The sequence below is a fragment of the Xyrauchen texanus genome, chromosome 10, assembly GCF_025860055.1.
Source record: "Xyrauchen texanus isolate HMW12.3.18 chromosome 10, RBS_HiC_50CHRs, whole genome shotgun sequence".
Lineage (NCBI taxonomy): Eukaryota > Metazoa > Chordata > Actinopteri > Cypriniformes > Catostomidae > Xyrauchen > Xyrauchen texanus.
Window position 1 is genome coordinate 14,637,134 of NC_068285.1, and position 13,002 is coordinate 14,650,135.

At 36.4% G+C, this 13,002-nt stretch overlaps 2 protein-coding genes across 2 annotated transcripts in view; one reads left to right on the forward strand and one right to left on the reverse strand.

Moving 5' to 3' along the window:
- The window catches only part of LOC127650760 (oxidation resistance protein 1-like), a 72,100-nt gene extending 68,104 nt beyond the window's left edge, over positions 1 to 3,996 (reverse strand). Inside the window, exon 1 of the mRNA XM_052136381.1 lies at positions 3,897 to 3,996. The gene's annotated coding sequence lies outside the window, so the exon portion shown is untranslated. The remainder of the gene's footprint in view (positions 1 to 3,896) is intronic.
- Positions 3,997 to 5,209: 1,213 nt separating this feature from the next.
- On the forward strand, positions 5,210 to 12,921 carry naxe (NAD(P)HX epimerase). The gene is made up of 7 exons (XM_052136651.1): positions 5,210 to 5,264; positions 5,748 to 5,931; positions 9,530 to 9,638; positions 9,746 to 9,856; positions 10,206 to 10,316; positions 10,951 to 11,098; positions 12,484 to 12,921. The coding sequence occupies exons 2-7, from the start codon at positions 5,765 to 5,767 to the stop codon at positions 12,684 to 12,686; spliced, it is 849 nt and encodes a 282-aa protein (XP_051992611.1). The 5' UTR covers positions 5,210 to 5,264; positions 5,748 to 5,764; the 3' UTR covers positions 12,687 to 12,921.
- Positions 12,922 to 13,002: the final 81 nt, after the last annotated feature.

Genomic DNA, 13,002 nt, shown 5'->3' on the forward strand with positions numbered 1-13,002 from the left:
CCCAAGACCATCACTATACATGTATGATTTCAGACTGATGCCCCTGAAAATACATTTTTGTATATGCATGGCTGATTCCTATACTTCCTGTATAAAGAAGTCAATAATAGCATTTATAGCAAAATCTCAGTCATTGTGAAATCAGAACTGAACCTATTGACTTTCTTAATGCATGTTCCTTATCTTTTTGTAAATGATTTATCCATGCACAATTTATTGTAAATAAAACATATTTTGTCTTCATAATCTTTAACCAAGATGGCAAATGATTTTCTGTTGACATCACTTTTAACAATTTTACCAATAGCTAAAACCAAATCAGGTCTGGATTTATTCTGGTATGTCCACTTTTCACAATCGTAATAATTCTAATTGGAAAGAATTAAGTACCGCCCTTAATTTGTTTCTCACCTAATATCCTGGTTTACTTTGACAACACATTACAAAAGAAAAATGGATTGCGAACAGGGTTTCATATTGATGTTAACTTACCTCATTTCTACCAAGTCAAACATTGTTTTTCTCTGTGCATGTTGCCAGCTAAATATACTGAGCACAGTATAACAGTACAGTGGTTCACTTACCTTTAAGGGGAATAAACTAACTAATGAGCCTCATTAATAAACATCTGCTCCATATACAGTATCAAATAACAGCAGGGGAAAACTAAAGTCCAGAAAACTAGATTGAAAGGAAATGGCCCCTGGGACTTATTAACTAATATCCATTACTTAGAGATGCTGGGTTTAGTCAACAGCACTGAAAAATAGATCATCAGATAGGCAATTTGCATATCTGAAAGATTAACAACATGACAGCTATTCGCAAGAACACTGGAAGGCAGATCGGTCAAAATCCCTCTTTTTCTTTCTTCTTAAACTTGGGACAGTTTGGACAGCAGTGGAATCATACAATTCCTGTCTCTTTGGTCTTTCAATTAGTTTCTCCTATGGGAACAGCATGGGTCCAGGTTTCAACTCTTATTGTAAAATATCTAAAATATCAAACTTGAGTTACAAAATGCAATGTATATTTAATGTCATATCCATAATAACACCTCTCTATGATGACTTAAAGCCTTTTCACTGCAACAAAGTACAACCCTAATTGCAAAAAAGTTGGGACAGTATGGAAAAACCCTGTGCAATGTTGAAAGCACTACAACAACACATCATTTTATGATTTACTTTGTGAATTGCATTTTCTTGATGTTGAAAATATGTATTAATTTCTAATCAGATGATTGCATCACGCTCCAGAATAGTTGAGAAAGGGGCAATTTAGGATTAATAACAATCTGATGAATTGAAATAACAAGGTGATGTGAAACAGGTGAGGCAATCGTGTTTTAGTACTGTATATAAGAAGCCTGCAAAAAAAGCCAAGCCCTTCAAGAGCAAGGATGTGTTGAGGCTCAACAAATACAGCAATGAAGCGAAAAATATGACAACGAAGGCCCCGTACAATCACGCAGCTGAAGATGTGCAGAATGGATGAAAGGGGGAAAATTCTGAATGATGTTACAAAGTGGTAAACACTCGGCTGTCCCAACTTTATTTGGAGTGTGATGCAATTATTTGAGTTGAAATGAATGTGTATTTCAAAAAGACATTTAGAAAAAATATATATATTAAATTCACAAGGTAAAACACCAAATAATGTGTTTTTGTGGCACTTTCAAAATAGCACAGTGTAAACAGAATTTTTCAAAAAAACAATTTTTTTTAGCAGTTTTAGCATTTTCTATACTGTCTCAACTTTTTTAGAATTGGGCTGTACTATATACAAGGGGCCTTCAAACTTTTTCATGCCAAGGACCCCTTGGATGGATGGATGGATGGACGGACGGATGGATAAATGGATGGATAAATGAATGGATGGATGGATGGATGGATGGACGGATGGATAAATGGATGGATGGATGGATAAATGGATGGATAAATGAATGGATGGATGGATGGATGGATGGATGGATGGATGGATGGATGGATGGATGGACGGACGGATGGATAAATGGATGGATGGATAAATGGATGGATAAATGAATGGATGGATGGATGGATGGATGGATGGATGGACGGATGGATAAATGGATGGATAAATGAATGGATGGATGGATGGATGGACGGATGGATAAATGGATGGATGGATGAATGGATGGATAAATGAATGGATGGATGGATGGATGGATGGATGGATGGATGGATGGATGGATGGATGGATGGATGGAAGGATAAATGGATGGATGGATGGTTGGATGGATGGATGGATGGATGGATGGATGGATGGATGGATGGATGGATGGATGGATGGATAAATGAATGGATGGATGGATGGATGGATGGATGGATGGATGGATGGATGGATGGATGGATGGATGGATGGATAAATGGATGGATGGATGGATGGATGGATGGATGGATGGATGGATGGATTATGATGTACAGAGTCATGTGGGATGGACAATGAAACATCTCGCTGAGGGTTAGGTTTTTAACTTAAGCTTAAGAAGTTAACATAATATTACATTTTTATTTAACGCTTATTATCACAAAAAAAAATTTGAGGTCAAACAATAATTGGTGGACACCTGTTGAAGACCCCTACTATGTATCTAAGATGACTTCAGGTTTTCTGATGAGGTTTAATATAAGAAATATCATATTGTTGTTACACAAAGCTGTATTTCATTGAAACATACAGTATGGCTAATTTTATACCAAAACAATAAACAAATGATCATTTCTGAAATTTCTGATATCTGCAATCTGTTGGAGATAGGCCTATTAGAAGATGCTATCTCCAATCTGAAATGAATAACACAGCACAAGGGACCGATTTCAGCACTGGACAGCGACCAATGTTCTATTAGAGTTCACACAATCTACACTCGTCCACTATAAAAAGCCAGAACCCATCTACCAGGAGAGCAATTATATCTATATACAATCACATGATTTTCAGGCTTTCACATGAAGGCATTAAACATGGATGTTTGCAAATCTCAAGTATCCAATGTACATTCAAATCTACCATGCCATCCTTTGGCATTAGGAAACAATTCACCAAAAGCTCTTGATGGAGCACAACAACAAGCTGGAATTATTGAAGCGCATCAGCCATGACCATGGGAGCACAATGAGCATCTTTATATAACAAGGCTAATTCACACCCAAACATGCAGACAGCACTCATCAATAAATTGACATTACAGTCCAATGCCACTTCAATGGCCATGGCTGTCTGCAGACTACTCTTCAGAGATTTCAAAGTCTACATCTTTAGATCTTTAGAATGTAAGCGAGACAAATAGGCATCTCTTATTTAGGGTTATTTACAGTATGTATATCAGCTGTGAGTAAACATTATAATTCACTGTGGTTTTCCATAACAGTCTGCCTGGCTGTAAAAGCACTGGTGCTCTGAGACAAATCAATGAGGACATACTAACAATGATAAAGCATCTCAGTTCTGACTTTGCATCATTTAAGAAACTGCTGTTGAGTGAAATAAAAATATTTGATTGTTTGACCTCGCTTTAAAAATAATTTCTTTATTTGTATTAAATGTTTTGCTAATTGCTGAACGTTTGTTTGTATGTTGAAAACGTGTCAATAATTGTGCAAATATATAAGCAATGCATGATAATTAAACTATAGTTTCCAGCAGCTTTAAATCCTATTGAGAATTTCGGGTATCCCCCAAGTGTCCCGTGTGACATCCAAAAAATCCAGGAAAGAGTCTAAAATTTCTAAGACTGCTATTCTGTCTTCTGTGCTACTCTTTGAAGACGTCACGTTCAAGTTTAATCTTTTTACTGATAGAATAAGTTATATATATATATATATATTAAATATATATTAAATTGTAATTCATTAAAATAACTTAACGCTTACCTTATCCCAGGTAAGGCATCAGAATGTCCAGGCACTGTCTGATGTCATGTAGTGTGTTGTTTATGATAAGAGCCGCTTCCCACTGTCATTTACGTCAACGAGCGAGCGCTTAGATTCCGAGCCTCCTATTAAATAACAGGAATATACCATCACAACCAGTCGACAAAGGGGTGCTGTGGATCAAACCAACTGAAGACGTGTTCTCAGTAAAGAAAGAAAGAAAGAAAGAAAGAAAGAAAGAAAGAAAGAAAGAAAGAAAGAAAGAAAGAAAGAAAGAAAGAAAGAAAGAAAGAAAGAAAGAAAGAAAGAAAGAAAGAAAGAAAGAAGTCCACGGATATTGTAAGTGGCAAGAATAATCTGGAAGTATACATAGATGTTTTATACTGACATAACAACTTCTTGTGTTTACCATCAGAGAGCGTAACAGTCAACTAGCGTGTTACGACAGTAAGTCCCCGTTTGCGGATGCCATACAAATGAACTAAGAGAGCCGTAAACTGGCACCTACCTGTGGCAAAATTGTTCGTGCCTTCTCTTATAAAACAGCAATTTTATCGCAGTAATATCCACAGATAGTTTACTCCAAAATATTTTTTGAGTGTAAAACATCAATTCATATAAATATTAGCTATTTTCTCAAAAAAGTTGTTTATTCAGCACACTCAAGCATCTCCATTATAGACATCTACTCAAAAAGAACCGCCGAATGTCAAAGGGATCGCTTATGGATTGCTTTGCTAATCTTCTAGGCTCTCCTTGATAGAAGGGCTCTGAAAGAAAATAAAAAGATGATATTCAAAGATATAATCACAAAAATCTCAATAAATAATTTAAGGGATATCCCATGTTCAGGAATATTTGTCTGTTAATCAAGAAATGTATCAACTCTCTTCCATAAAGCATCACATTACCTCCACATCACACACACATGTATTTATTTAATAAAATTATGAATAATAACAAAACAAAAAATATTGATTTATTAAATAAAAATATTATAAATGTCTAATACATATATATATATATATATATATATATATATATATATATATATATATATATATATATATATATATATATATATATACATTTTAAATTATATATTTATAATAAATAAGTAACTTACATGGCCTCCTTTAGTGAGGAATATTTGTCAGCTGTGATAAAATGAATGTCCTCTTACATATATATATATATATATATATATATATATATATATATATATATATATATATATATATATATATATATATATATTCTTTTAAAAAATGTTTTACTTTCTTGTGAAACTTTTATTATGACAAGTGGTTGTTGGTCACTGCCCCGGATATTATTTAGGTTATAAGTTTCTGCAGCGGAGTGGTTCAGGTAATTTATCATATAAATAATCCTTCATGTATAAAGTTTAACTCAACAGGTTTTGAGCTCGGAGTTTATTCTGTTGCCTTTATTTTGCATTTGGTGGTGTTAACCAAAACCTTTTACCAAAACTTAAACCAACAAATATGTGTTTTATATTAATATGAATTTGTCTTATTAATTGTCACATATTACAGTAATTGAACTCGATCGTAGTTTCGTAAATACTGTCCTAAAATATTTTTGACAGTGTTTTTGAAATAAAAGTGTTCGTCCTGACCCATGTGTTGGCAAACATGTTGAGTAGCATTATGCATTATAATGAGCAATAACAAGTAATGGTTATGCAATGTTATAGTTTGCTGTTCAGTAACTTTAAGATGAGATGAGACTTTAAGATGTCCCTCTCAAATCTCAAATCTCTATGCTTACTTAAACAACACTGTTTGTCCTTTATTGACAACTAACGTCCTTATTGTATTTCATGTCCAGGTACATTGGCCAGGTGAATGTTGGGCGTACGAGCCCTGTTTGGAATTGGTCTTCTTGTGACATCACGGGGAGGCTCTGTCCTGACACACACAGGAGCATGTACACGTATTTCCAGTAACATTTCCAGGAAAGATCTCTCTCACAGAAAGGCTTGCACTATGGCCAATACAATCAAGTACCTTGGGTGAGTATAAATGCATACTCTCTATGATATGGTTAAAATTGATTATATATTGACCATTATTTGGTAGCTAATCTATAAAACATTACTGTTGTGAACTTAAGTTTCCTTCAGACATCTGGGGGCTTTTTGTGGTATTTTAAGGGAAATATTGGATTTTCGAGATTTACAACATTGTTGTTTTTAGGTGATACATACCAATAACTAAGGTGGTTGAAAAGGCAGACAATCGATTAATCGGCCAATAGTTTTTAGTTCTTACTAAGACAGAAACAGGGGCTACAAGAGTCGAAAATAAATAAATCCCAGATGTAGTTTATTGATCAACCAAAATCCCAAATATTATAATAAAAATTAAGATTTGGTTTGTAACTTTTAAACAAGCCCGAAACACATCAGGGACTTTGGTTGTAATGACAAAGGCTTGGCTTCATTACAATGCTCCATATTTAAGTAGCCTATTGTCCAAAATAAGATATTTACAGCCCAGAGATTCACCAGATGGAGGGTTTTGTGTGCGTGTGTGTGTGTTAGGGTTGCGTGGTATAATGATTCTAACTAAATAGAACGGAACGATATAATTTTGTTGTTCATTTCGGGACCATATTAAAGTATGCTGCTATTATCAAAATGTAATGTGAGAGTTTTGAGATAAAATCAAATACCATTTGGAAATAATAATAAAAAAAGCCTCTGTATGATCAAGTGTGATCATTAAACAGCAGAAGGATGTCATTTATTCAAATAATATACAGTCCCATGCCATGCATGCCACAGTATGAATAAGAGGCACCTCTCTGCCCTGTCATCTCCTTCTCACACGCACACACAGGCACGAACACACCCACAAATGCAACACACATTACTAATGCTTGATTTTCATGCAGTGTGTCCAATAGTATCCATCTGCTGAGCCACAGATCAGTGTGTTGAGTGTATAAACAGCTGTGAACTCTCATATGAACTCTTTCTCCATTGCAGCTCGTGAGTTGTAGGAAGCTTGATATTACAAACCCTTCACAAACAGGACGAACTTCAAAGATCTTTCAAAATAAAAGTCCTGCTGAAATGAGAGCTCTATTCAACTGATTGCGTGAAACTGAAGACATTATGACAGAAAAATATTACTACTGTATAGTATAAGTGTAATATTCAAAGCAGTCGCAATAGTACTCATGGTAACAATAATATAATATTAAATGGTTATTTTATTAGTATTATTATCTGTTAGCAATATCACATAAGCAAGTGTACTGAATATCAGCATGTTGTGATTCAGCCATGGCAGCTTTTTGCCCTAGGTAATCAGATTGTTTTCATTAATACTGTAAAGCTCTGTTGTGCATATTGTTGAAAGGTATTGTATTTTCATTTTATTAATGCTGTACAGTAAGTATTTGATTGAACACAATTTGATCATAACATTTAATTATAACATTTAACATGGAATCCAGAAATATTAAAACAGAAAAGGCATCATTTTTATTTGTAATTGTAAGACATTAAGCAGTTCTTTTAGAAGAGTAATTTGCTGTGTAATTTCGTAAAATATCTGCGGTTTTATTGCCTAAGTATCGAGTTAGTCTCGATACCGAGCTACTAGGGCTGGTATCATACCAAAGCCAAAATTAGGTTTCGGAGCAACCCTAATATATATATAAATGATCAGACACAGCATTAAAACCACCTGCTTAATATTGTGTAGGTCCCCCTCGTGCCACCAAAACAGCTCTGACCCATCGAGGCATGGGCTTCACAAGACCTCTGAAGGTGTCCTGTGGTATCTGGCACCAATACGTTAGCAGCAGATCATTTAAGTCCTCTAAGTTGCGAGGTGGGGCCTCCATGTATTGGACTTGTTGGATTGAACTCTTTGTCATGTTCCTCAAACCATTCCTGAACAATGTTTGCAGTGCGTCAGGCACACTATCCTGCTGAAAGAGGCCACTGCCATCAGGGAATACCGTTGCCATGAAAGGGTGAATGTGGTCTGCAACAATCTTTAGGTAGGTGGTATGTGTCAAAGTAGCATCCACATGAATTCCAGGACCTAAGCTTTCCCAACAGAACATTGCTCTGAGCATCACACTGCCTCCGCCGGCATGTCTTCTTCCCATAGTGCATCCTGCTGCCATCTCTTCCCCAGGTAAACAACTTACACTCACCCCGTCCACATGATCTAAAAAAAAAAACGTGACCAGGTTCATCAGACCAGGCCACCTTCTTCCATTGCTCCATGGTCCAGTTCTGACGCTCACGTGCCCATTGTAGGTGCTTTCGGCGGTGGACAGGGGCCAGCATGGACACTCTGACCAGTCTGCAGCTATGCAGCCCCATACTCAGCAAGCTGCAATGCACTGTGTGTTCTGACACTTTTCTATCATGGCCAGCATTAAGTTTTTCAGCAATTTGTGCTACAGTAGCTCTTCTGTGGGATCGGACCAGATGGGCTAGCCTTCGCTCACCCTCGCACATCAATGAGCCTTGGGCACCCATGACCCTGTTGCCGGTTCACAGATTGTACTTCTTTGGACCACTTTTGGTAGGTACTAACCACTGCATAATGGGAACACCCCACAAGAACTGCCGTTTTGGAGACGCTCTGACCCAGTCATCTAGCCATCCCAATTTGGCCCTTGTCAAAGGCTCTCAGATCCTTACGCTTGCCCATTTTTCCTGCTTCCAACACATGATATTCAAGAACTGACTGTTCACTTGCTGTCTAATACTGTATATCCCACCCCATGACAGGTGCCATTGTAACGAGACAATAAATGTCATTCACTTCACCTGTCAGTGGTTTTACGGCCATGTTGTGGCTGTATATACACACACACACACACACAGTAGATATTTCACCTGATGAAGTTTAATGAGAAATAAGGTTTATTATTATTCACAAGATATGAATTTGGAGACACTAATGTGCTGACGTACATTTGTGCATGCCCTAGCTTCGATTTAAAATCCTTGAGTATCTAATCAAAATGAGGATAAATAAATATGGATGAACAGATATAGACTACTTTTGATTTTCAATAACGGATTATTTATTCATTTATTTCAGTTTTTTGACACAATAAAAACAAAACGTTTGGCTACAACAATAAAACATTTATTATGAATGTGTTATTTATGTTATTATTTATGACATTATATTTAGGCTTAGGAAAGTACTGTATTTGTTATCTTCCTTGTTGGCTGTTTCTAACTTTTAAACTTTAATGATACATGTTTCTCACTTGAGAATGAATCTCTTTAAAAAGTTGAGGAATTATGCAAACAAAATATTAAATAAGATATTTAGTCAGTGAACACTTGATTCCTGTTAAATGTACTGTATGATTATTGGTTGAGCCCATATTAAAACTCATAACCAATTCATTAGAAATGACTCACCATGTAATTTTCTGTGTAATTTATAGCAATGTATAGCATTTAAGTATACACACTATTCTGTAACTTTACAGAATAATATTTTTTAGATGGATCCTAATCAGCAAAGCTAGAACTCTGTCCCCCAATGCGTTTTTACTGGGAATTTCACTGTACCTTCCTAGTGTATCTTGACATAACCCTAAATGCTGTTATGTCATCGCAGGCAAGAAGAGGCCCAGCACATTGATGAGGAGCTGTTTAATGAGTACAGCTTCAGTGTGGATCAGTTAATGGAGCTGGCTGGGCTTAGCTGTGCCACAGCTGTTTCAAAGGTACATCCAAGTGCTCTCTGAGAAAATGTACTCCATGAGAACAGATCAAAGTGATGTAGCTTAAGTAGTGTGTTATCCACCCTTTAAAACCAGCTGTTTTGTCAAAGGGCTATCCACTGCAGTCGCTGCTCAAGAGCAAGCCCAGAGTGCTGGTGATCTGTGGGCCGGGGAATAATGGAGGAGATGGATTGGTTTGTGCAAGACATCTCAAACTGTTTGTAAGTGTCCTCGCTACTTGACATTTGATAAGTAGCTGAAATGGAACTTGCTGATCCTGTTTAAAATCATATTGTTTTTTAACTTGGACTAAATCGTTTAACTTAAAAAGATAGTTTACCCAAAAATACAACTTGTTTTTTTTTTAATCCATATTACTTTTTGTATGGGGTGGAACACAAAATGAGATATTAGGCTGAATGGCAGCAATAGTCCCCATTCACTTTCACTGTGTGGAAAAAAGATGCAATGAAGGTGAATGGGGACTGAAACTAACATACTTCCTGACATCTCTTTTTGTGTTTTATAAAGGTGTATTGACTATTTTCATATTGTATGTGAATTTCCTAGGGGTATGAACCTTCTGTATTGTACCCAAAGCGCCCCAACAAACAGCTCTTCCAGAATCTCACCACCCAGTGTGAGAAGATGGATATACCCTTCCTGACAGAGATGCCTGAGGTACACAAGAAACCCCAGTGTTCCACGCCTCATCATTTACACCAAAGTGGGTGTCAAGATTTCCTTTTTCCCCCTTAAATGGTGGTCAAATTAGGCTTTGAGATCACACATGTTTTTTGGGACAACAATACAAACCAGGATATAATGTCATGCGGGAGGACTTCTGGTATAAGTAAATAATGAATCACAATATTTGACTAGAATGTTCAAATAAATTGCCTACTTCCTTTGCTGCAACAGTAAATCTTGCAGCTTTTAAATATGTATCCTTTGAATTGAGCCAAGAGGTGAACATGTGACTTTTTGGTCTCCTATTGGTCGTGTGTCCTCTTGCCGTAGGAATTGACAGTTCAGCGTTAACCAAGCTTGAACTTTGGTACGCAGCATAGTATGACATTGTTTTGCATGAGCTTATGTTTCTGCTCTGCTGCATTCGGATGTGTTTGAATGGGAGTGAATGGAGCACGAAATGATGTGTGACGCCAATAATGCGCCAACTGCCCTGAATATCCCTATTGTGCAAGGTTTGCACACCCAGCATCATTTTATTTTTGCAAAGACAATTTGAATGTTTATGTTTCCAGATGTGTATAAAGCAGCTAGACTTTTCCGTTTCCCATGACATTTACTTTAGGCTGATTTGATTGATGAAGCTTACAACTTGGTGGTGGATGCCATTTTTGGATTCAGTTTCAAGGGGGCTGTGCGTGAGCCATTTGGAGAGATCCTGTCCCAACTGAAGAAGATTACTGTGCCCATCGCTAGCGTCGACATACCTTCAGGTGAGCATGCACAAACACTGTAATAAGAGCAAGATATAACCAATGATTTAACTCCAATCCAGGATTCAGACACAAAGATCTGTTTATATAATTAAATATTTTTCAGGTTATTTGAATTTTTGGTTGGTTATTTCTGTACAGATTGTTTATTGATTCTGTCCCTATGTAGTTATAAACTATGTTGTACCTGTACAGCTTGCAAATAAGTGAAGCACAGCGCTGTTTTTCATTTCACAAGTGAAGACTAAATGCCTTGCATAGGAGTACAGCAGCAAAAATACAGCATGTTTTATTATAAGGAGAGTATGAAAATGGTCATTAAAAACTATATTTTGGCACTAAGATTATAAGTGACTTAAGGGAAAAAATAAAAATGGATAAAATACCAGATGTAGTTTATTGTTCAACCAAAATCCCAGTAATTATAAAAAAACAAATAATATTTCAGTGGATAATGTGGGACTTTTAAATGGCAACAAGCTCGAAACACACCAGGGACTTTTATTTTGAAATGGAGACTTAGCTCCATTACATATTTAAAGGTGCACTCAGTAATTGTTTCCCCATTAAAAATGTTTTAACTCCAAAAGAAATGAATTGTAATTTTGAAACATATGTATAAAATCATGACCACTCGCATAAGATGTTGAATCTTGTCTTATCAGTAACCTTATAAAAGCTGTTTTATTCTGCATGGGGCAGGGGCCTCCTCATGGGGGCAGCCATTTTAGAATTGCATTACTGCTGAATACTACTCTCTAAATCTCAGTATCAGTGTTGTTATTGGACACTTTTTCTATTGGATTAAATGAATCATGGCTGATTGTGAAAAGTGAATATCTAAAATGGCATCTGTAACTGAAAGATGCTGCATCCACACCACTAGGTGTCACTGTACGTCCATGGTGACGCAAACAATATTTTAGTGAGTGCACCTTTACCAAATTAAACTTTTTATACCCTATACTGTATATTCATCAGATGAAGGAATATACTGTTGTAACAGGGTAAGGTGGTCAAGGAGGAGGTGGGAACCGGCAGAACAGTCAACTTAAACTTAAATGACCTAAATTAACTTAAAACGACATAAAACAAACAAACAAACACACAGCACGGCTGCATGCGTCTCTCTCTCTCTCTCTCTCTCAAACTGGCATCTCCGGTTCCCCTTTATCTTGCTCTCCCGCTGTTTAACCATGTTAAGCAAAGCTGTTTTAACATGGAGTTCTCCAGTGCCAACCACAGAGGAATAAAAAAAATATTGGCAACTATCTGAATTGTTTTTACCAATAACTAGTAGTAGATAGTTCTAAAAAGCAACTATTGTCACCGATTAATCGGTAATGTACTATTACTCAAATAATAATTTCCTACTTTGTCTCTAGGCTGGGATGTGGAGAATGGCTGTCCTAATGGAATTCAGCCAGACTTGCTGATCTCCCTCACTGCCCCTAAGAAAGCAGCCAATCACTTCAAAGGACGCTACCACTTCCTGGGAGGCCGATTCGTTCCTCCTGCACTTGAACAGAAGTACCAGCTCAATCTGCCTCAGTACCCAGGCACTGAGTGTGTGTATCAACTGAACTGAACAATAAACAGTCTTTTCTGTCACTGATCAAAGAAAAATAAATCAAGACAAAATGTATTGATAACTATATGGGTTGCAACTTTGAACAGTTTTGAGCAATGTTTAAATAATAACAGCTCAGTGAATGTGGCCTGATTGGTTGTTATTGATCAGTCATAATAATGCATTAATAGTTTTGTCAAGGATTGATAGAGAACTGTTAAAAGGCACCTTTCTGATTTATTCGTGTTGATACATCCCTTAATGAATAAAATAAATATTTAATTATGAGGTTGATGGAAATTTAATTTAATTGGAAATCCTCAATAATTACTGC